The sequence below is a fragment of the Cyanistes caeruleus genome, chromosome 38, assembly GCF_971803275.1.
Source record: "Cyanistes caeruleus chromosome 38, bCyaCae1.hap1.1, whole genome shotgun sequence".
NCBI lineage: Eukaryota > Metazoa > Chordata > Aves > Passeriformes > Paridae > Cyanistes > Cyanistes caeruleus.
The window spans coordinates 152,190-175,765 of NC_141739.1; the positions used below are offsets into that span (position 1 = coordinate 152,190).

Genomic DNA, 23,576 nt, shown 5'->3' on the forward strand with positions numbered 1-23,576 from the left:
GGGATAAAGTGAGTTAAAAGGGGACAGAAATGGGGTAAAATTGGTTAAAAGTGGTAAAAAATGAGTTAAAAATGGGATAAAGTGAATTTGAAGGGGACAGAAATGGGATAAAATTGTTTAAAAATGGTCAAAAATCAGTTTGAAACAGCTGAAAATGGGGTAAAGAGAATCAAAAGCGGCTAAAAATGGGGTGAAATTGGCTAAAAGTGGTAAAAAATGAGTTAAAAACGGGATAAAGTGAATTAAAAGGGGACAGAAATGTGCTAAAATGATCCAAAATGGGGAAAACTGAACTCGCAATGAGCAAAAATTGGGATAATTCCAGGATTTTCCCGGGAATTCTGGATCTCAGGGATGAATTCCCATCCTCCAACCACCCAAAATTCAGGATAAAAACCCCAAAAAATCAACAAAAAAACCCCAAAAAAATCCCAAAAAAAGCCATTTATTGATTCCGGGGTGGGATTTTTTTGGGAAAACTCCAGAATTGCGGGATTTTCCCGTTTTTCCCGGGATCTGGGGGCTGTCAGCGCAGCAGGTGGAAGGTGAGGCCGTACATCAGCAGGGGCTGGGCGGCGGCGATGGCCACGGTCAGGTACAGGCGCAGCTGGCTCCGCGCCTCGGCCGCCGGCTCCGCCAGCAGCTTCAGCCTCAGCGTCCGGATCTGCGGAATTCCGGGAAAATTTGGGATTCAGAACCTCGGGATTGGCCTTTTCCAGCTCCTCGGGTCCTGAAATCCCTCTAAAATCCCAAAATTCCCACTAAAATCCCATTAAAAATCCCATTTAAAGACCCCAAAATCCCCTTGGTTGAGGCTCCCGAGAGCAGCTTCAGCCTCAGCGTCCGGATCTGCAGAATTCCGGGAAAATTTGGGATTCAGAACCTCGGGATTGGCCTTTTCCAGCTCCTCAGGTCCTGAAACCCCTCTAAAATCCCAAAATCCCCACTAAAATCCCATTTAAAGTCCCCAAATCCAACCCAAAATCCCCTCAGCTTCAGCCTCAGCGTCCGGATCTGCCGGAATTCCGGGAAAATTTGGGATTCAGAACCTCGGGATTGGCCTTTTCCAGCTCCTCAGGTCCTGAAATCCCTCTAAAATCCCAAAATCCCCCCCAAAAAAATCCCCAAAAAAATCCCCCAAAAAATCCAAAAACACCTAAAAAAAAAAATTCCCAAAAATATAAAAAAATAAAAATTTAAAAAAAAATCTAAAAATTCTCCCAAAAATCCCCGAAAAACCCCAAACCTTCCCTGACCCTCGCTCCAAAAGGAATTCCCGGGAATTTCTCCACCCCCAAGCCCCCGAAATTCCAAAAAAAATGAAAAAAAAAATTCGAAAAAAATCTTAAAAAATCACCCAAAAAATTAAAAAAAAAAACCCCAAAAATTATAAACAAATTATAAAAAAATCCCAAAAAATCCCCAAAATCCCAAACCTTCCCCGATTGTGGCTCCAAAAGGAATTCCCAGGAATTTCTCCACCCCCAAGCCCCCGAAATTCCAAAAAAAAATAAAAAAAATTCGAAAAAAAATCTTAAAAAATCACCCAAAAAATTAAAAAAAAACCCGAAAAAAATTATAAAAAAATCCCAAAAAATCCCAAAAAATCCCCCAAACCCCAAACCTTCCCTGACCCTCGCTCCAAAAGGAATTCCCGGTTTTTTTCCCCTCGGAATTCCCGGGATTTGCTCACCATGAAGACGAAGATGCTGAGGCAGCTCCAGCCCAGGGCGGCGTGGTACCCGGCGGAGCCCAGGAGCAGCCCCGACAGCAGCCCCGCGATCATCCTGCCCAAAATTCCCCAAATTCCCAAAATTCCCCATGGAATCCACCAAATCCGGGGTGAAAACACAAAAAATTCGGGGTTAAAACCCCAAAATTTGGGGTAAAAACTCCAAAATTTGGAGTAAAAACTCCAAAATTTTGGGTAAAATTCGAAAATTTGGATAAAATCCCCAAAACTTGGAATAAAAGCCCCAAAAATTGGGATAAAACCCCAAAAAATCCCAAATAAAACCCCAAAAAATCCAAATAAAATCCCCAAAAATCCAAATAAAACCCCAAAAAATCCAAATAAAATCCCCAAAAATCCAAAATAAAACTGAAAAAATCCCAAATAAAACCCAAAAAAATCCAAATAAAATCCCCAAAAATCCAAAATAAAACTGAAAAAATCCCAAATAAAACCCAAAAAAATCCAAATAAAATCCCCAAAAATCCAAATAAAACCCAAAAAAAATCCAAATAAAATCCCCAAAAATCCAAAATAAAACTGAAAAAATCCCAAATAAAACCCCAAAAAATCCAAAATAAAACCCAAAAAAATCCAAATAAAATCCCCAAAAATCCAAATAAAACCCAAAAAAACCCAAATAACATCCCCCAAACTCCAAAATAAAACCCCCAGAATTCCAAACAAAGGCCCCAGGGCCCCGATCCCGACGGAGATTCCCGAATTCCCCCGGAATTCCGGGCTCACCCCACGTATTTGTATCCGGCGAGCGCCACCACGTCGGCCGGGCCCAGCTGGGACGCGCCGGGAGCCAAATGCAGCGCCAGGAGCTCGCTGAGAACCTCCAGCAGCAGCCAGGCCAGGGCCGAGCTGGCTGCCAGCCCCAGGCTGTCCGGGGAGAACCTGGGAATTCCGGGAATTCCATGGGAATCTGGGAATCTGGGAATTGGGAATCCCGGAATTCCAGAATTCTGGGGTTATGGGGTTTGGGAAGGTCGGGGTTAATGGGAACGGAGGATGAGGAAGATGAGGATGAGGATGAGGGCAGGATGAGGAAGATGAGGGAGATGAGGATGAGGAAGATGAAAATGAGGATGAGGATGGGAACAAGAAGGGGATGAAGATGAGGATGAAGAGAATGAAGACAGGAAGGGGATGAGGAAGATGAGGATGAGGACAGGATGAGGATGAGAGGAAGATGAGGATGAGGATGAGGACAGGATGAGGATGAGGAAGATGAGGATGAGGAAGATGAGGATGAGGGAGATGAGGATGAGGAAGATGAGGATGAGGATGGGAACAAGAAGGGGATGAAGATGAGGATAAAGAGAACGAGGACAGGAAGGGGATGAGGAAGATGAGGATGAGGAAGATGAGGACGAGGACAGGATGAGGAAGATGAGGATGAGGATGAGGACAGGATGAGGATGAGGATGAGGAAGATGAGGATGAGGAAGATGAGGATGAGGACAGGATGAGGATGAGGAAGATGAGGATGAGGAAGATGAGGATGAGGATGATGAGGATGAGGAAGATGAGGATGAGGAAGATGAGGATGAGGATGAGGAAGATGAGGATGAGGAAGATGAGGATGAGGATGAGGAAGATGAGGATGAGGACAGGATGAGGACGAGGACAGGATGAGGATGAGGAAGATGAGGATGAGGAAGATGAGGAAGATGAGGATGAGGAAGATGAGGACGAGGACAGGATGAGGATGAGGAAGATGAAGATGACGATGAGGACGAGGACAGGACGAGGAAGATGAGGATGAGGACGAGCGCGAGGCCGAAGGTCCGTACCTGTTCTGGGTGCCCAGGGCCAGCCCGGCCAGCAGGATGTAGGTGAGGAAGGCCATGGCTGCGGAGGAAGGACAGCGAGCTCGGGGACTGGGGGAATTCTGGGGATATTCCGGAATTCTGGGAGATTTTGGGAGGATTTGGGGGATTTTGGGGGGATTTGGGGGATTTTTGGGGGGATTTTGGGGATTTTTGGGGATTTGGGTTTTTTTAGGGAGGGGTTGAGGAGTTTGGGGTTTTTGGGGAATTTTGGGGGGGGTTTGGGGGGTCCCAGGGTGGATTTGGGGGGATTTCAGTTGGATTTTGAGGGAAAATTTGAGGTTTTGGGGATTTGGGGGGTCCCGGGGTTGTTTTTGGGGGTCCCAGGGGGGTTTTTGGGGGTCCCAGGGGGGTTTTGGGGGTCCCGGGGCTGTTTCTGGGGGTCCCAGGGGGGCTTTTGGGGGTCCCAGGGGGGTTTTTGAGGGTCCCAGGGCTGTTTCTGGGGGTCCCAGGGCTGTTTTTGGGGGTCCCAGGGCCGTTTATGGGGGTCCCAAGGTGGATTTTGGGTTCCCAGGGCTGTTTTTGGGGGTCCCAGGGTTGTTTTCGGGGTCCCTACCCGGGATGTAAAGGTCAGGGGCGTTGACATCGAAGCGAGGAGCGACGGGGCCGTCCTGCTGGTACCGAACCTGCCAGTCCTGGGGGCTGGGGGCGTCAGGGACCCCAAAACGTCCCAAAAAAACACCCCAAAAACACCCCAAAATATTCCATAATATCCCAAAATATCCCAAACCACCCCAAAACATCCCCAAAATGTCCCAAAAACACCCCAAAATATCCCAAAACCTGCTCCCAGTCCCCCCCAGTCCCCCCCAGTCCCATTCCCAGTTCCCCCCAGTCCCTCCCAGTCCCTCCCAGTCCCCCCCAGTCCCCCCAGCCCCCCCCGTTACCGGGTGTCCGAAGGGGAAGAGCAGCAGCCTCAGTTTCCTGCCCACGTACGCCGTGTCCACCGCAAAGTAATACTTGAGTGTCCCTGCGGGGAGCCAGCGGTACAGCTGGGGACACAGAGAGCCTTCATCATCACCATCTTCATCATCATCTTCATCCTCATCATCATCTTCATCCTCATCATCATCATCATCCCTATCCTCATCCTCATCATCCCCATCCCCATCCCCATATCAACACTTGAGTGTCCCTGCGGGGAGCCAGCGGTACAGCTGGGGACACAGAGAGCCTTCATCATCATCATCTTCATCATCCTCATCATCATCATCATCCCCATCATCATCCTCATCATCATCCCTATCCTCATCCTCATCATCATCATCATCATCCTCATCATCATCCCTATCCTCATCCTCATCATCCTCATCATCATCATCCTCATCCCCATCCCCATCTCAACACTTGAGTGTCCCTGTGGGGAGCCAGCGGCACAGCTGGGGACACAGAGCCTTCATCATCACCATCTTCATCATCATCTTCATCCTCATCATCATCCTCATCATCCTCATCATCATCTTCATCCTCATCATCATCATCCCCATCATCCTCATCCTCATCATCATCATCATCCCCATCCCCATCTCAACACTTGAGTGTCCCTGCGGGGAGCCAGCGGCACAGCTGGGGACACAGAGAGCCTTCATCATCATCATCATCATCTTCATCCCCATCATCATCCCCATCATCATCTTCATCATCCTCATCATCATCATCCCCATCATCATCCTCATCATCATCATCATCATCCCCATCCCTGAGCGCTGCCTTCATCATCCTCATCATCTTCATCCTCATCCTCATCATCCTCACAGGGAGCCTGACTGAGCGCTGCCTTCATCATCCCCATCATCCTCATCATCATCCTCGTCTTCATCCCCCCCCTCCTCATCCTCCCCCGCCTCTTTCCCGCCTTTTTCCCAATTTTCCCGCTCCCATTTTTTCCCATTTTTTCCCTGGTTTTCCCCCAATTTCTTTTCCTCATTTTTCCATCATTTTTTCCCCGTTTTTTTCCCCCAATTCTCCCCCGTTTTTCCCCCCGTTATCCCCCCGGTTATTCCCGGTTTTTCCCCCCGTTATCCCCCCGGTTTTTCCCGGTTTTTCCCGTTATTCCCGGTTCCTCACGCTGCCCTCCACGTGCGAGGCCCAGCTGCTCCCGTAGGCCGCGGCCAGGCTGCTGACGGGCTCTGCCAGGAAGGCCCCGGGAGCCGCGAACGGCGGCGCGGCCGGGCCCGGTGAGGATGAGGAGGCCGAAGGCGGCGGCGGCGGCGGCGGAGCCCCGAAGCCGCGGCCCGGGGAGGCTCCGGGAGCGCTCGTGTCCTCGAACAGCGGCCGCGGATCGGCCAAGCGAGCGGGCCCGCGGCGCTTCGGGGCTGCCAAAGGAAGGGAAAAGCGAATTCGGGGCGGTTCCGGAGCGCGGGGCCCTCCCGGCTCCGCCCGGGACTCACGGGCAGCGGAGGCGGCCATGGCGGCGGCGGCGGCGGCGCTTCCGGGTCCCGCACCGGGAGTCACGAGGTAAGGACGGGGGACTCTGATTGGCTCAGAGGCCGGAAGTTCTGCCCGCTGCTAAGATGGCGGCTGCGCCACGAGTAAAGATGGCGGACGCGGCGGTGTGATTGTTTCCACGGCAACGGGAGGTTTCCGCCGCCTCCTGACTGCTCGGAGCGTCCCCAGAATGTCCCCAAAGCGTCGCTGGGGCCCTGGGGGCGTCACGGGCTCCGGTAGGGCCCACAACGGCGGCGCGGCCGGGTCCGGCCGGGAGTCACGTGGTGAAAACGGGATGTTCTGATTGGCTGAGAGGGCGGAAGTGGTTGGCGGCAAAGGGAGCGCGTGCCCGGAGTTAAGATGGCGGCCGTGGCGCGCAGCGGTTGCCGTGGTAACGGGGCCTGTGCTCGGGCCTGGAGCCTCCCGCGGCCGGTGGGTCCCCAAAGGGTCCCAAAAGGGTCCCCAAAATGTCCCAAAAGTGTCCCCAAAGGGTCACAAAGGTTTCTCAAAAGTGTCCCCAAAATATCTCAAAAATGTCCCCAAAATATCTCAAAAATGTCCCCATCCCCAAAGGTTTCTCAAAAGTTTCCCCAAAGTGTCCCAAAATGTTCCCAAAATTGACTCCAAAAAATGCCCCGAAATGTCTCCAAAATGTCCCTAAAGTGATCCCAAATTAATCCCAAAACGTCCCCAAAGTTTCCCAAAAGTGACTCAAAAAATGTTCCCAAATAATCCCACAAAATTCCCCCAAAATCCCCCCCAAAAAAAACCCCAAATCCCCCCCAAATTCATCCCCAAATCCCCCACAAAAAAACCACCAAATTCCCCCAAATCCCCCCCCAAAAAAACCCAAAACCCTCCCTAAAAAAAAACCCCAAAATCCCCCACAAAAAAACCCCAAATTTCCCCCAAAAATTCCCCCCCAAAACCCCAAAAATCCCCCAAAATCCCCCCCAATCCCCTCCCCCATCTCCGCAGCCGCTGCCTCTCCGGTTTTTATTGGGGTGACACCGCGGGGGGGGGGAGGGGTCGCTCAGGGACCCCCCAAAAGCTGCGGGGTGGGGGAGGGGAGGGGGGGAGGGGTGTGCGTGTGGGTCCAGCGGCTCCGGGGGGGGCAGGGGGGATTTGGGGGGGATTTGGGGGGGATTTGGGGGCCCTCATTGATTTTTGGGGGGTCTCAGAGGGGTCTTAAGGATTCTTGGGGGGTATTTGGGGGTCTCTCATTTATTTTTGGGGGGTCCTAGGGGGTCTCAGGGGGGTCCTGAGGGGCTCTCACTGATTTTTGGGGGGGTCTCAGGGGGCCCTCGTTGATTTTTGGGGTCCCGTGGATTTTTGGGGGGGGGTCTCAGGGGGTTCTGGGGGGATTTTGGGGGTCTCAGGGGGGTCTCAGGGAATTTTTTGGGGGTCTCGGGGAGGATTTTTGGGGTCCCCCATGGATTTTTGGGGGGGATTTGGGGAGGGGGGGGGGGGTGGTCCCGGATTTTGGGGGGAGGTGGGGGAGGGGTCACCAAGCCCCTCCCCCAAGGGGGCGTTTCCAGCCCAGCACCAAAAAATTGGGGGAGGGGCGACCCCCCCCCCCCCAAAAAAAAAGCACCAAAAAATTGGGGGAGGGGTCCCCAAAAAAAGCACCAAAAATTGGGGGAGGGGTCCCCAAAAAAAGCACCAAAAATTGGGGGTGGGGGTCCCCAAAAAGCACCAAAAATTGGGGGTGGGGGTCCCCAAATTTTAGGGGGAGGGGCGGGAAAATCAAGGGGGGGTCCCAGGGTGGGGGGAGCCCCCCGGAATTTTTGGGGGGGGGGGGGTTCAGGTCATGGCTTTTGATGCAGCCCCTTCCCAAAAATGTGAATTTTTGGGGGGGGTCTCCCCGAATTTGGGGTTTTTTTGGGGGGGCTCCCCCCCCCTCCTCAGTTGCTCTCCAGATTTGGGGTCTGGGGGAGCCCCCCCAAAATCTGGGGGGTCCCCGGAAGGGTCAAACCATCAGCCAGGAGCCCTGGGGGGGGGAGAGGGGGGATGGGAATTATTGGGGTGTCCCCCTCCCCCCCCCTCCCTCCCCTCCCCAAATTTTGGGGTCTCCCAAATCCCCCCCCCCCCCCCCCAAATTTGGGGCCCCTTTTGGGATTTTTGGCTCCACCCCTCCCCCCCCGCAGATTTGGGGGTCGTTATTGGAAACCCCCCCCCCCATTTTTGGGGTCCCCCCCCGTCTTTTGGGGTCCCCCCCCATTTTTTGGGGTCCCTCTCCCCGTTTTGGGGTCCCCCCCTCACCGCGGGGTCTCTCCGGCCCCAGGGGGGGGCTCAGTCCTGGGGGGTCCCCGCTCAGCAGCCGCCCCTGGGGGGGACAAACGGGGATGGGACCCCCAGAGTGACCCCCAAGTGACCCCCAAACCCCCAGAGTGACCCCCAAGTGACCCCAGTGACCCCCAAGTGACCCCCAAACCCCCAGAGTGACCCTCAGAGTGACCCCAGTGACCCCCAAGTGACCCCCAAACCCCCAGAGTGACCCCCAGAGTGACCCCCTGACCCATCCCAGTGCCCCCCAGTGTCCCCAGTGCCCCCCCAATGCCCCCCAGGGTGTCGCCAGTGCCCCCAAATTACCCCCAGTCCCCCACAGTGCCCCCCAAGTGTCCCCAATGTCCCCCCAGTGCCCCCAAACCCCTCCCAGTGCCCCCCCAAGTGTCCCCAATGTCCCCCCAGTATCCCCAGTGCCCCCCCAAGTGTCCCCAATGTCCCCCCAGTGCCCCCCAGTCCCCCCGTCCCCCCCCGTACCAGCTGCCCGTGGTTCGTTCCGGGGGGCTCCAGCTCCGCCCGTTTCAGGGGGGCCCCGGGGTCCTCCCAGCTCGGCTCCCGCGGCCTGGGGGAGGGGTCAGGCCACGCCCCCCGGCACCGGGACACGCCCACCGGCACCGGGACACGCCCACAGCCCCGCCTTCCATGCCCCACCCTGACCACACCCTTACAGGCCACGCCCACAGTCCCATAACCACACCCACAGCCCCGCCTTCTGTGCCCCACCCTGGCCACACCCTCACAAACCACGCCCACAATCCCATAACCACGCCCACAGCCCCGCCTTCTGTGTCCCACCCTGACCACACCCTTACAGGCCACGCCCCCAGTCCCATAACCATGCCCACAGCCCCGCCTCCCATGCCACACCCTGGCCACACCCTCACAAGCCACGCCCACAATCTCACAGCCCCGCCCACCCCTCATTAACTCCCCCTGGCCCCACCCACCTTTTCCTAGCAGGGCGTGGCCTGGGGGCGTGGCCGAGGGCGGGGTCGCTGCCCCAGCGCGGGAGGGCGTGGCCGGGCCGGGAGGGGGCGGGGCCTCGTCCGGGGACGCTGCGGGCGCGGGGCCGGGGGGGCGGGGCCTCGGCACGGGGGGCGTTTCCCAGGCCCCGCCCCCTGTGGGGCTCGGCCCCGCCCAGCTGGAAATCCCCGTCCATGGGGATGTAGGGGGCCAGCATGGCCAGGTCCAGCTGGGGGCGGGGCCAAAGGTCAGGGGGCGGGGCAAAGGTCAGGGGCGGGGTCAGGGGGCGGGGTTTGGGGCTGGAATTTGGGATCCCCTCCCATTTCCGGGTCAGGATTTGGGGTCAGGTTTGGGGTCGAGATTTGGGATTTGGGGTCAAAGGTCAGGGGGTGGGGTTTGGGGTCAGGGGGTGGGGTCTGGGATCCCCTCCCATTTCCGGGTCAGGTTTGGGGTCAGGTTTGGGGTCAGGATTTGGGATTTGGGGTCAGGGTTTGGGGTCAGGGTTTGGGGTCAGGTTTGGGGTCAGGTTTGGGGTCAGGATTTGGGGTCAGGTTTGGGGTCAGGGTTTGGGGTCAGGTTTGGGGTCAGGTTTGGGGTCGGGGTTCGGGTTCGGGGTCGGGGTTCGGGGTCCCCCGAGGGTCCCCCGAGGGTCCCCACCCCCCGTTACCTGCAGGGCGGTGCCGGGGCCGCGGCTCCCCCCGAAAATCTTCGGGGTCTTCAGGGCCCGTTTGTCCCCGGGGGGCTGGGGGGGCACCGACATGGACCCCAGACCCCAAAATGAGCCCCCAGACCCCAAAATGAGCCCCCAGACCCCAAAAAACACCCCCAGACCCCAAAATGAACCCCCAGACCCCAAAATGAGCCCCCAGATCCCAAAATGAGCCCCCAACCCCAAAATGAACCCCCAGACCCCAAAAAACACCCAATAGACCCCAAAAAACACCCCCAGACCCCAAAACAACCCCCCCAGACCCCAAAATGAACCCCCAGACCCCAAAATGAGCCCCCAGACCCCAAAATGAACCCCCAGACCCCAAAATGAGCCCCCAGACCCCAAAATGAACCCCCCCAGACCCCCCCAAATAACTCCAAACCTCCCCAGACCCCAAAAACCTCCCCCAAACCCCCCTCCAAAACCCCCCAAGAATTCCCCCCAGAACCCCCCCAGCCCCCCCCGGCCCCCTCCCCTCCCCCGCTCACCGGGGGGGGGTCCCGGGGGTCGCGGGGGTCGCGGGGGGGCGCGGGGGGGGGGTCCAGGATGGGCCCCAGGAGCCGCAGCAGCTCCGGGGAGCAGAAACGCCGGGGGTCCCTCTGCAGGGCGGCCTCGGGGACGTGCTGGGGGCGCACGAACGCCAGGACCCCCGGGACCCCCACCCCTGCGGGGGGAAACGAGCCCAGAATCAACACCGGCACCCCCAAAAACCCCCCAAAACCCCCGGGACCCCCAAAATCAGCACCGGGACCCCCAAAAACCCCCCAAAATACCCCAAAATCCCCCAAAACCCCCCGGGACCCTCGGGACCCCCACCCCTGGGGGGAGAGGAGCCCGAAATCAGCACCGGGACCCCCAAAATCATCCCCAAACCCCCCTGGACCCCCAACCCTGGGGGTGAAAACATCCCCAAAATGATCCCAGGACCCCCCAGACCCCCCCAGACCCCCCCAAATCCCCCCCAAACCCCCCCCAGACCCCCCCAAACCCCCCCCGCGCCCCTCACCCAGGCCCAGCTCCAGGACGGTGTCGGGGGGGGGTCCCGGGGGTCCCGGGGGTCGCCGCCCCCCCCCCGGCTGCTGCCGCTGGCTCTGCCCCAGGGACAGCACGAGCCCCCTCTGCTCCACGCGGCTGGGGGGGGGTCACAGACAGACGGACGGACGGACACCGAGACCCCTCCCCAAAATACCGGGGAACCCCAAAACCCCCCCCGACCCCTCCCCAGGGTCCTCACGCCCCCTGTGACCCCCCCCCCAATGACCCCAAGGGCCCCCAAATGACCCCAAATCCCCCCAGGACCCCCCAAATCCCCCCAGGACCCCCCGAGTCCCCCCCAGGACCCCCCGAATCCCCCCCAGGACCCCCCGAATCCCCCCCAGGACCCCCCGAATCCCCCCCAGGACCCCCCAAATCCCCCCCGCGCCCACCTGAGCACGCAGTGCAGGCACACGATGCCCCCGGGGACCCCAAATAACCCCCCAAGGACCCCCGAAACGACCCGAAATGACCCCAAATCCCCCCTGTGAGACCCCCAGGACCCCCCAAAATCCCCCCGAGACCCCCCAAATGACCCCCACCTGAGCACGAAGTGCAGGCACACGATGCCCTCGGGGGCCGCGCGCCCCCCGCCCATCACGGTGGCCTGGGTCTGCGCCCAGAGGAAGCCCCCGCGCTTGGCCAGGAACCGATAGTGGCTGGTGACAGCCTGGCCCTTGCTCAGCACTGTGGGGACAGTTTGGGGATCCCCAGGGGGATTTGGGGATCCCCAGGGGGTCCCCAGGGGGATTTGGGGGGTTTTGGGGGGATTTGGGGGGGTTTGGGGGGTCTGCGCCCAGAGGAAGCCCCCACGCTTGGCCAGGAACCGATAGTGGCTGGTGACAGCCTGGCCCTTGCTGAGCACTGTGGGGACATTCCGGGGGTCCCCAGGGGGATTTGGGGGTCCCCAGGGGGTCCCGATGGGATTTGGGGGGGGTTTGGATTGTGTGGATTATTTGGGTTCCCGAGCGGATTTTTGGGGTTCCTGAGCAGACTTTTGGGGTTTCCGGGGGTGTTTTTGGGGTTCCCGGGTTGTTTTTGGGGTTCCCGGGGTGTTTTTGGGGGTTCCCGGGTTGTTTTTGGGGTTCCCAGGGTGTTTTGGGGGGTTCCCGGGGTGTTTTTGGGGTTCCCGAGCAGATTTTTGGGGTTCCCGGGTTGTTTTTGGGGTTCCCAGGGTGTTTTTGGGGGTTTCCGGGGGTTTTTTGGGGTTCCCGGGGTGATTTTTGGGGTTCCCGGGGTGTTTTTGGGGGTTCCCGGGGGTGTTTTTGGGGGTTTCCGGGGGTTTTTTGGGGTTCCCGGGGTGATTTTTGGGGTTCCCGGGGTGTTTTTGGGGCTCCCGGGGCACTCACGGGTGTGGACGCTGCGGCTCAGGGTGTTGGAGTCGAGCGCGTGCACGAACTCGTAGAGGGAACAGCCCAGGAGCTCCTCGGGGTGGTACCCGGCCACCTCCCCGATCCTGCACCCCAAAATCGTCATCAGGGGACCCCAAAATCAGCATCAGGGGCACCCCAAAACCCCCCTGAGCCCCCACCCCGAAATCCCGGGGAAAAAAACCCCAAAATCTCAGAGGAAAACCCCAAAATCCCAGAGAAAACCCCAAAATCCCAGAGGAAAACCCCAAAACCCGGCTCCTCCCTGATCCAGACCCCAAAAACGTCATCGGGGTGAGGGTTTGGGGTTTGGGATTTGGGGTTGGATTTGGGGTTTGGGGTCAGAATTTGGGGACAGGATTTGGGATTTTGGGTCAGGATTTGGGGTCAGGATTTGGGATTTTGGGGTGAGGATTTGGGGTGCCCGCCTGTCGTCGCAGTAGGTGAATTTCATGTCCATGGAGTGTCGGGTGAGGATTTGGGGTTTGGGGTCAGGATTTGGGATTTTGGGGTCAGGGTTTGGGGTTTGGGGTCAGGGTTTGGGGTTTGGGGTCGGATTTGGGGTTTGGGGTTAGATTTGGGGTCAGGATTTGGGGTTTGGGGTCGGGATTTGGGGTTTGGGGTCGGATTTGGGGTCAGGATTTGGGATTTTGGGGTCAGGATTTGGGGTTTGGGGTCGGATTTGGGGGTCGGGATTTGGGGTTTGGGGTCGGATTTGGGGTGAGGATTTGGGGTTTGGGGTCAGGGTTTGGGATTTTGGGGTCAGGATTTGGGGTCAGGATTTGGGATTTTGGGTCGGGATTTGGGGTGAGGATTTGGGGTGCCCGCCTGTCGTCGCAGTAGGTGAATTTCATGTCCATGGAGTGTCGGGTGAGGATTTGGGGTTGGATTTGGGATTTTGGGGTCAGGATTTGGGATCAGGATTTGGGATTTTGGGGTGAGGATTTGGGGTGCCCGCCTGTCGTCGCAGTAGGTGAATTTCATGTCCATGGAGTGTCGGGTGAGGACGGTGCCCGAGCCCAGCGGGGCCTCGATGGCTCCGGGGTGGGCGATGGCCTCGCAGATCAGCACCAGGCACCGCACGGGCCCCGAGCCCGGCCCCGAGTACGTGCGCATGTGCCCGGCGCAGTGCAGCACCTGGGGGAGCCCCAAATCACCCAAAAACACACAAAAACACACAAAATTCACCCAAAAACACCCAAAATTCACCCAAAAACACCCCAAAAACACCCAAAATTCACACAAAATTCACCCAAAAACACCCAAAAACACCCCAAAAACACACAAAATTCACCCAAAAACACCCAAAATTCACCCAAAAACACCCAAAAACACCCCAAAACCACCCAAAATTCACCCAAAAACACCCCAAAACACCCTAAAAACACCCCCAAAATCACCCCGTGCAGTGCAGCACCTGGGGGAGCCCTGAAAACACCCCAAATCACCCCAAAAACACCCAAAATTCACCCTAAAAACACCCAAAATTCACACCCAAAAACACACCCGAAAACACCCCAAAATTACCCCCAAATCACACCCAAAATTACCCCAAATCCACCCCAAAAACACCCCAAAATCACACCCAAAATCACCCCACGCAGTGCAGCACCTGCAGGGAGCCCCGAAATCACCCCAAAAACACCCAAAATCACCCCTGAAAACACCCCAAATTCACCTCCAAAATCAGCCCCAAATTCACCCAAAATCCCGCCAGGAAACCTCCCGAAAATTCCCGAAATTCCCCCGGAATTCTCCCCTGGGATCCTCCCCAAATATCCCAAAATGTCCCAAAATATCTCCAAAATATCCCAAAATATCCCAAAATATCCCAAAAATATCCCGAAAATATCCCCAAAAAATATCCCCAAAGTATCCCAAAATATCCTGAAATGCCCCCAAAACATCCCCGAAATGCCCAAAAAAATCCCAAAATATCCCCAAAATAACCCCAAAATATCCCAAAATATCCTGAAATGATCCCAAAACATCCCCGAAATGTCCCCAAATTCCCCCAAAATCTCCCAAATCTCCCCCAATTCCCCCCAAATCCCCCAAATTTTCCCAAAATCCCCCAAATCCCCCCCAAATCCCCCCGCACCTTCCAGGACGCCGCTTTCAGGTTGAGGCAGCGCCCGCGGCCGCTCAGGGTGCTCTTCATGCGCAGGGAGAAACTGAGGCCCGAGCGCTCCCCCCGCCGCCGGACACCCCCTGGGGGGGTTCCCGGAATTGGGGAGGGGTCCCGGGGGTCGGGGGGTCCCGGATTTGGGGGGATTTTGGGAGGATTTTGGGGGATTTTGGGGGGATTTTGGGGGATTTTGGGTCTGGGGGCTCTTCATGCGCAGGGAGAAACTGAGGCCCGAGCGCTCCCCCCGCCGCCGGACACCCCCTGGGGGGGTTCCCGGAATTGGGGAGGGGTCCCGGGGGTCGGGGGGTCCCGGATTTGGGGGGATTTTGGGAGGATTTTGGGGGATTTTGGGGGGATTTTGGGGGATTTTGGGTCTGGGGGCTCTTCATGCGCAGGGAGAAACTGAGGCCCGAGCGCTCCCCCCGCCGCCGGACACCCCCTGGGGGGGTTCCCGGAATTGGGGAGGGGTCCCGGGGGTCGGGGGGTCCCGGATTTTGGGGGATTTTGGGGGATTTTGGGGGATTTTGGGGGATTTTGGGTCTGGGGGCTCTTCATGCGCAGGGAGAAACTGAGGCCCGAGCGCTCCCCCCGCCGCCGGACACCCCCTGGGGAGGGGGCCCGGAATTGGGGAGGGGTCTCGGGGGTCGGGGGATCCCGGATTTTGGGGGATTTTGGGGGATTTTGGGGGATTTTGGGTCTGGGGGCTCTCGATGCTCGGAGCGCCCCCCCCGCTATGGGGGAAATTTGGGGAGGGGTCTCAGGGTTTAATTAATGAGGGGAGGGGTCCCGGGGTTAATTTGGGGAGGGGTCTCAGGGTTTAATTAATGAGGGGAGGGGTCCCGGGGTTAATCTGGGGAGGGGTCTCAGGGTTTAATTAATGAGGGGAGGGGTCCCGGGGTTAATTTGGGGAGGGGTCTCACCCTGCCCGGGGGCTCAGGGATGATTTTGGGGAGGGTCCCAGGGACATTTTTGGGGTCTCGGGGACATTTTCGGAGCTCGGGGTTAATTTGGGGAGGGGGTCCCGGGGTTAATTAATGAGGGGAGGGGTCCCGGGGTTAATCTGGGGAGGGGTCTCAGGGTTTAATCAATGAGGGGAGGGGTCCCGGGGTTAATTTGGGGAGGGGTCTCACCCTGCCCGGGGGCTCAGGGATGATTTTGGGGCTCTGGGGTTATTTCCTGGGGGGGTCTCGGGGACATTTTCGGAGCTCGGGGTTAATTTGGGGAGGGGGTCCCGGGGTTTAATCAATGAGGGGAGGGGTCCCGGGGTTAATTTGGGGAGGGGTCTCACCCTGCCGCGGCCCCAGCGCGTCCTGCAGCTCCTCGTGGTCGCAGGGGTGCACGAAGTCGAAGGCGCTGTGCCCGATCAGCTCCAGCTGGGGGGGCCCGGGGGGGTCGCGCCCTCATCTCGAGACCCCTCCCCAATTCCGGGGACCCCTCCCCAATTCCGGGGACCCCCCCCCCCGAATTTTGGGGAAAATTTGGGGCCCCCCCCGAGGGATTTTTGGGGCTCCCTGAGGAGTTTTGGGCGCCACAAAAGAGTTTTGGGACCCCCGCCCCCGATGGGTTTTGGGGACCCCCCCAGGGCAGATTTTTTGGGGACCCCCCGGTGGATTTTGGGGACCCCCCCAGGGGGATTTTTGAGCCCCCTCCCCACATTTTCAGACCCCCCCAGGTCCATTTTTCCCCCTCCTCGCGACATTTCGGGGCCGCTCCGAACGGAATTTTTTGCGCCCCCCCGGCGGGATTTTGGGGACCCCCCCGGGGGATTTTTGGGGACCCCCCCGGGGGATTTTTGGGGACCCCCCAGGGGGATTTTTGCGCTCCCCCCGGGGGATTTTGGGGACCCCCAGGACACATTTTTGGGGCTTTTCCCGGCCTTTTTTTACCCCCTCCTCGCCACGTTTCGGGGCCGCTCCGAACGGAATTTTTTGCGCTCCCCCCGGCGGGATTTTGGGGACCCCCCCGGGTGAATTTTGGGGACCCCCCGGGGGGTTTTGGGGTCCCCCCGCGCACCTGGCTGAGCCCCAGCAGGCGGCTGACGTTCTCGGACAGGTAAATCATGTCCCCCCCCTCGCTCAGCACCATCACGAAGCCGCTGAGAGCCTGCAGGTAACAGCCGTCCACAGCCTCGGCAGCCGCTGCCCACGCACCTGGGGGGGCCCGCGGGGGTCTCAGGGGGTCCCCGGAACCCCAAAAACCCCGGGGGGTCCCCGAAAGTACCGGGGGGTCGCTAAAGGGGTCGGGGGTCTTGGGGGGTTTGGGGTAGAACCCACCCAGGGCATTGGGCGGGGCTGTTTGGGGACCCTGGGGAGGGGTCTGGGGGGGGTTTTGGGGGGTCTCAGGGGGTCCCCGGAACCCCAAAAACCCCGGGGGGTCCCCAAAAATACCGGGGGGTCTCCGAAAGTACCGGGGGGTCGCTAAAGGGGTCGGGGGGATTGGGGGGTTTGGGGTAGAACCCACCCAGGGCATTGGGCGGGGCTGTTTGGGGACCCTGGGGAGGGGTCTGGGGGGGTTTTGGGGGGTCTGGGGGGGTCTCAGGGGGTCTCAGGGGGTCTCAGGGGGTCCCCGAAACCCCGGGGGGTCCCCAAAGATAGCGGGGGGGGTCTCTAAAAGGGTCGGGGGGATTGGGGGGTTGGAGGATTTGGGGAGGCTCCCGGTGAATTTGGGGAGGGTCTCGGGGGGTTCTGGTGGATTTTGGGGTCCCGGTGGGTTCGGGGGAGGGTCCAGGAGGGATTTGGGGGGTTCGGGATGATTTGGGGGGGGCTCAGGATGGATTTTGGGGGGGTTTAGGATGGATTTTGGGGTCCAGGAGGGATTTGGGGGCTTCGGGATAAATTTTGGGGGTTCGGGATGGATTTTGGGGGGGTTCCCGGTGGGATTTTGGGGGGTTCCCGGTGGGATTTTGGGGGTTTCTCGGTGGTTTCGGGGTCCCGGTGGGTTCGGGATGGATTTTGGGGTTCGGGGTGATTTTGGGGGGTCTCTGACCCGCGGCCAGCAGCCGCTGCACCCGCAGGTAGCTGATGGATTTTGGGGGGTTCCCGGTGGGATTTTGGGGGGGTTCCCGGTGGGTTCCCGGTGGATTTTGGGGTTCAGGATGGATTTTGGGGTTCCCGGTGGATTTTGGGGTTCGGGGTGATTTTGGGGTGTCTCTGACCCGCGGCCAGCAGCCGCTGCACCCGCAGGTAGCTGATGGTCAGCCGCATGATGGACGCTTTGTCCAGGTGGGCGCTGACCCCGCGGGCGAAGGGCAGAGCCAGCGCCAGCTGCCCGAACACCTCGGCCTCGCGGCTGCGGCGGCACCGGGCGGCGTCCCGGGAGCGCTCCCGGCGGCCCTCGGGGGTCGGCCTGGGGGGGAGACCCCAAAAATCCCGAATGGAACCCAAAAAATCCCGAATTGAGCCCAAAAAATCCTCCCGGATCACGAAATCCCCTCCCGGATCCCCCCAAAACTCCCCCCACTGAGCCCCATCCTGACCCGGGAGCGCTCCCGGCGGCCCTGGGGGGTCGGCCTGGGGATGGAGACCCCAAAAATGAACCCAAAAAATCCCGAATTTAACCCAAAAAATCCGGCACGCGCTGTTCCCGATTTTCCCCCGGTTTTTCCCCATTTTCGGCCCGTTTTTCCCCATTTTTTCGCCGTTTTTCCCCATTTTTTCGCCGTTTTTCCCGTTTTTCCCATTTTTCCCATTTTTCCCGTTTTTCCCGTGTTTTCCCCGCTCTCCCGGGGCCGCGCACGTGCCGCTCCCGGCACGCGCTGTTCCCGGTTTTTCCCCATTTTCGGCCCGTTTTTCCCCATTTTTTCACCGTTTTTCCCCATTTTTTCGCCGTTTTCCCCGTTTTTCCCATTTTTCCCATTTTTCCCGTTTTTCCCGTTTTTCCCGTGTTTTCCCGGGGGCCCCGGGGCCGCGCACGTGCCGCTCCCGGCACGCGCTGTTCCCGGTTTTTCCCCATTTTCGGCCCGTTTTCCCCCATTTTTTCACCGTTTTTCCCCATTTTTTCGCCGTTTTTCCCCGTTTTTCCCGTTTTTCCCGTTTTTTCCTATTTTTCCCATTTTTTCCGTGTTTTCCCCGCTCTCCCGGGCCGCGCACGTGCCGCTCCCGGCACGCGCTGTTCCCGATTTTCCCCCGTTCCTGTTCCTGGCTCCGGGCCCGGGGGCCGCGGCCGGGGCAGCGCGGGGGCCCCCGGGGGGCGGGGCCATGCAGATTTATGGTGATTTATGTAAATGAGCGGCGGGGGAAGGCGGGAATGGGAGCGGGACCGGGACCGGGAGCAGAACCGGAACCGGGAACGGGACCGGGAACGGAACCGGGACCAGAACCGGGCACTGACCGGGACTGGGAACGGAACCGGGACCGGGACCAGAACCGGAACCGGGAACGGAACCGGGACCGGGACCAGAACCGGGCACTGACCGGGACCGAGACCGGAACCGGAACCGGGACCGGGACCAGAACCGGGCACTGACCGGGACCGAGATCGGGACCGGGAGCAGAACTGGAACCGGGACCGAGATCGGAACCGGGACCGGGACCGGGAGCAGAACCGGCTGCAAACTGGGATCAGCACCGGGCACTGACCGGGACCGGGACCAGCACCGGGCACTGACCGGGAGAAGAACCGGGACCAGAACCGGCTGCAAAGTGGGACCAGGACCGGGACCAGAACCGGAATGTGATTGGGACCAGCACCGGGCACTGACTGGGACCAGAACCGGGTGAAACCGAGACCAGAACCGGGACCGGGACCGGACAGTGACTGGGACCGGGACCGGGCAGTGACCGGGACCAGAACCGACACCAGAACTGGCTGCAAACCGGGACCGGGACCGGGCACTGATTGGTCCCGGTACCGAACCCCGACCGGTCCCGGTACCGAACCCTGACCGCTCCCGGTACCGAACCCCGACCGGTCCCGGTACCGAACCCCGACCGCTCCCGGTACCGAACCCCGACCGCTCCCGGTACCGAACCCCGACCGCTCCCGGTACCGAACCCCGACCGCTCCCGGTACCGAACCCTGACCGCTCCCGGTACCGAACCCCGACCGGTCCCGGTACCGAACCCCGACCGGTCCCGGTACCGAACCCCGACTGGTCCCGCCCGTGTCCCCCCCTCATTGAGGGACCCCCCCCCTCGACCGCCACGTGGGACCGACCCCCGCCCCAAATTCGGGGGTCCCAAAAGTCCCCAAATTCCTCACGTGACCCCCCCCAATTCTGCCACGGGACCCCCAAACCGTCCCGGGACCCCCCCCAAATTCCCGGCCCCGCCCCTCCCGGGGGTCCCGGCCAAAGGGGGGCGGGTCCCGCGTCCCCCTCCCCAAAATCCCCGTCCCGGGAACCCCAAAATCAACCGGGCCCCGCCCCCCCCGAGGGTCCCGGACCGGATCCAGGACCCCCCCCAGGAATTCCGGCCCCGGGACCCCTCCCCAAACCGAGTCCCGACCCCTCCCCCGGGACCCCCGCCCATGGGGGCGGACCCCGCCCCTCCCGGGGGTCTCATTCCCTGACCACGCCCCCCCCGGGGGTCGCATTCCCGGGACCCCCCGTTCCCGGTGACCCCTCCAGGCCCCTCCCCCACCCCTCCCCGGGGGTCTCAGCCCCGGGACCCCTCCCCAAAATCCGCCCCCCCCCCTCCCCCGTACCTCGGTCCGGGCCGCCCGTCCATGGCCGCCGCTGCCGCGCCCTCCGCACCCACCGCGCGAGCCCCCTCCTCGGACACGCCCCCTCCGCTGGCCACGCCCCCGCCAGGCCACGCCCCTCCCTCACACACCCCTCGGCGCGACACGCCCCCTCCCCAAAATACCCCCGCGGGACACGCCCCCTCCCCAAAATACCCCCCCGGGACACGCCCCCTCCCCCTTCGAGCGCCCCCTGTCGCGACAAGCCACGCCCCCTCCTTGGAATAACCAGCGGGACACGCCCCTTTATGTGACCACGCCCTTCCACCTGGACATGGCCGCGCCCACTCGGCACGTGTCGGTCACGCCCTCCTCAGGCCACGCCCACAGAGCAGCGGCCACGCCCCCCAGGCCCCCCAAACCTCACTCGGAGACCCCCAAATTCTCTGGGGACCCCCAAAATCCCCTCGGAGACCCCCAAGATCCCCCAAAACCTTCCCAAATTCCCCCGCGAGCTCCCAAAATCCCCTCTAAACACCCCAAAACCCCCCCGGACACCCCAAAACCCCCCCGGGACCCCCCCAAACCCCCCCCGGGTTCCCCCAAATTTCCCCCGAGCCCCCCCAAAACCCCTTTTTTTGAGGCCCCGCCCCTTTCCCGAGTCCCCGCCCACCCCGCGTTCCCATTGGCCGCCGCTCCCTCGGTGACCCGGAAGCGGCTCCGCCCCCCGCCGTGACCCGGAAGTGCAGCGGAAGCGGCGGGAGCGGGAGAGCGGCAGCCATGTGAGAGCGGCGGGGGAAAACCGGGAAAAAACCGGGAAAAAAGGGAAAAAAACGGGGAAAAAACGGGAACGGGGAGGATCGGGGAGGGGGCGAGCGGGGGGAAGCGGGGAAAGGCGGAGCTGGGGAGCGGGGGGACACCGGGAGGGGACGGAACGGGCCGGGGCCTGCTCTTTGTCGCCGTTCGGGTCCTGTCGCTGTCCCCAAACCGCTCCCAGTGTCCCCAGACCACTCCCGGTGTCCCCAAACCGCTCCCGGTGTCCCCAGACCGATCCTGGTGTCCCCAGATTGATCCCGGTGTCCCCAAACCGCTCCCGGTGTCCCCACATCCCCATTCCCCTGATGTCCCCGTGGTGTCCCCAACGTTCCTGTGATGTCCCCGTGGTGTCCCCAATGTCCCCGTGGTGTCCCCAATGTCCCCGTGGTGTCCCCAGGAGTCTCCTGAACAAGCCCAAGAGCGAGATGACGCCCGAGGAGCTGCAGAAGCGCGAGGAGGAGGAGTTCAACACGGGCCCGCTGTCGGTGCTGACGCAGAGCGTGAAGAACAACACGCAGGTGCTCATCAACTGCCGCAACAACAAAAAGCTCCTGGGGCGCGTCAAAGCGTTTGACAGGTGAGGAGATGTCCCCAAGGTGTCCCCAGAGTGTCCCCAGGGTGTCCCCAGGGTCCCCAGAGTGTCCCCAGGGTGTCCCCAAAGAGCACCAAGAACAACACGCAGGTGCTCATCAACTGCCGCAACAACAAAAAGCTCCTGGGGCGCGTCAAAGCGTTTGACAGGTGAGGACATGTCCCCAGGGTGTCCCCAAGGTGTCCCCAAGGTGTCCCCAGGGTGTCCCCAGGGTGTCCCCAGGGTGTCCCCAGAGTGTCCCCAGGGTGTCCCCAGGGTCCCCAGGGTGTCCCCAGAGTGTCCCCAGGGTGTCCCCAGGGTGTCCCCAGGGTGTCCCCAGAGTGTCCCCAGGGTGTCCCCAGGGTCCCCAGGGTGTCCCCAGGGTGTCACCAAGGTGTCCCCAAGGTGTCCCCAGGGTCCCCAAAGTGACCTCAGGATCACCACAGTGTCCCCAGGGTGACCCCAAGGTCAGCTCTGTGACCTCAAGGTGTCTTCAAGGTGTCCCCAGAGTCCCCAAATCCAATTTTTTCCCCCCAAATCCTGGTTTATCCCCTCCAAAATCCCCATTTTTCCCCCCAAAATTCCTTTTTTTCCCCCCAGATCCCATTTTCCCCAACCAATCCCATTTTTCCCCCCCAAATCCCAGATTTTTCCCCCCCACATCCCGGATTTTCCCCCTCCCAATCCAGGTTTTTCCCCCCCACATCCCGGATTTTCCCCCTCCCAATCCAGGTTTTTCCCCCCCACATCCCGGATTTTCCCCCTCCCGATCCCGTTTTTCCCGTTGGGATCCCGTTTTTCCCGGCAGGCACTGTAACATGGTGCTGGAGAACGTCAAGGAGATGTGGACCGAGGTGCCCAAGAGCGGCAAAGGGAAGAAGAAATCCAAACCCGTCAACAAGGACCGGTACATCTCCAAGATGTTCCTGCGCGGGGACTCCGTCATCGTGGTGCTCCGTAACCCCCTGATCGCGGGGAAATAACGGGGAATTCCCAGCTGGAAACATCCTGGAACATCCCAGAACCTTCCGGAACATCCCAGAACATTCTGGAACATCCCAGAGCATCCCAGAGCATCCCAGGCTCCGTCATCGTGGTGCTGCGCAACCCCCTGATCGCGGGGAAATAACGGGGAATTCCCGATTGGAAACATCCCAGAACCTTCCAGAACCTCCTGGAACATCCCAGAACCTTCCAGAGCATCCCAGAGCATCCCAGAGCATCCCAGAACCTTCCAGAACCTTCCAGAGCATCCCAGAACATCCCAGACCATCCCAGGCTCCATCATCATTGGGAATTCCCTGCTGGAATCGGCCCTGGAACCTCCCAGAACCTTCCGGAACCTTCTGGAACCTCCCCACAGCAGCTCCGTCATCGCTGGGGAGTTTGGGATTCCTTGGGAATCATCCGTGGAACCTCCCAGAACCTCCTGGAACCTTCCGGAACCTCCCAGAACCTTCCAGAACCTCCCGGAACCTTCCAGAACCTCCCAGAACCTCCCAGAAGTTTCCAGAACCTTCCGGAACCTTCCAGCCCCCTCCGGCTCATCCCACATTTCCCCTCCCCCCTCGTTCCTGGCTGGATTTTCGGGAAGGAGCCGAATTTTGGGATGGAACAGGAATTTTGGGATGGAGCAGGGATTTTGGGCTGGGATTTTTGGGCTGGGATTTTTGGGATGGAGCTGGGATTTTTTGGGATGGATGGAACAGGAATTTCGGGATGCAGCAGGAATTTTTGGGCTGGGATTTTTGGGATGGAACAGGAATTTTTGGGATGGAGCTGGGATTTTTTGGGATGTTGGAGGATTTTTGGGATGGACAGAACGGGAATTTTGGGATGGATGGAGCAGAATTTTTGGGATGGAGCTGGGATTTTTTGGGATGGGATTTTTGGGCTGGGATTTTTGGGATGGAACAGGAATTTTTTGGGATGGATGGAACAGGAATTTCGGGATGCAGCAGGAATTTTTTGGGATGGGATTTTTGGGATGGAACAGGAATTTTTTGGGATGGACAGAGCGGAATTTCGGGGACCCCCCCCCCGTGCCAATAAAATCGGTTTCCACCCCTCCGTCTCCCC

At 59.8% G+C, this 23,576-nt stretch overlaps 3 protein-coding genes and 1 long non-coding RNA gene across 6 annotated transcripts; 1 reads left to right on the forward strand and 3 right to left on the reverse strand.

Annotated features, from left to right (window-relative positions):
- Window positions 1-429: 429 nt before the first annotated feature.
- Window positions 430-6,197, reverse strand: LOC111945096 (protein YIF1B). 2 transcript variants are annotated; one of them, XM_086871926.1, is made up of 8 exons: window positions 5,961-6,182; window positions 5,638-5,885; window positions 4,458-4,562; window positions 4,127-4,205; window positions 3,535-3,592; window positions 2,480-2,635; window positions 1,694-1,787; window positions 430-664 (listed from the first exon to the last, which is right to left on the reverse strand). In XM_086871926.1, exons 1-8 carry the CDS (start codon window positions 5,977-5,979, stop codon window positions 527-529), a joined length of 897 nt encoding a protein of 298 aa, XP_086728052.1. In that variant the 5' UTR covers window positions 5,980-6,182; the 3' UTR covers window positions 430-526. The 2 variants fall into 2 exon arrangements, with proteins under 2 accessions (XP_086728052.1, XP_086728053.1); XM_086871927.1 differs by lacking the exon at window positions 430-664 and adding an exon at window positions 708-849 and having other exon boundaries at window positions 5,961-6,197.
- A 1,273-nt stretch (window positions 6,198-7,470) lies between these two features.
- Window positions 7,471-9,241, reverse strand: LOC147647383 (uncharacterized). Its single transcript, XR_015281567.1, has 3 exons — window positions 8,761-9,241; window positions 8,260-8,323; window positions 7,471-7,987 (listed from the first exon to the last, which is right to left on the reverse strand). It is a non-coding gene; the product is annotated as an uncharacterized LOC147647383 (long non-coding RNA).
- Window positions 9,242-9,494: 253 nt separating this feature from the next.
- On the reverse strand, window positions 9,495-18,266 carry HIF3A (hypoxia inducible factor 3 subunit alpha). The gene is made up of 12 exons (XM_086872022.1): window positions 18,231-18,266; window positions 17,646-18,000; window positions 16,505-16,641; window positions 15,780-15,864; window positions 14,465-14,574; window positions 13,322-13,500; window positions 12,343-12,449; window positions 11,536-11,680; window positions 10,965-11,089; window positions 10,447-10,622; window positions 9,914-9,988; window positions 9,495-9,545 (listed from the first exon to the last, which is right to left on the reverse strand). Exons 1-12 carry the CDS (start codon window positions 18,264-18,266, stop codon window positions 9,495-9,497), a joined length of 1,581 nt encoding a protein of 526 aa, XP_086728148.1.
- Window positions 18,267-20,818: 2,552 nt separating this feature from the next.
- Window positions 20,819-23,564, forward strand: SNRPD2 (small nuclear ribonucleoprotein D2 polypeptide). 2 transcript variants are annotated; one of them, XM_086871933.1, is made up of 3 exons: window positions 20,819-20,892; window positions 21,324-21,503; window positions 22,306-23,564. In XM_086871933.1, coding segments are annotated over exons 1-3 (357 nt in total). In that variant the 5' UTR covers window positions 20,819-20,890; the 3' UTR covers window positions 22,481-23,564. The 2 variants fall into 2 exon arrangements, 1 of the variants encoding a protein (XP_086728059.1); XR_015281569.1 differs by lacking the exons at window positions 20,819-20,892; window positions 21,324-21,503 and adding an exon at window positions 21,570-21,667 and having other exon boundaries at window positions 22,306-22,445.
- The last annotated feature ends 12 nt before the right edge of the window (window positions 23,565-23,576 follow it).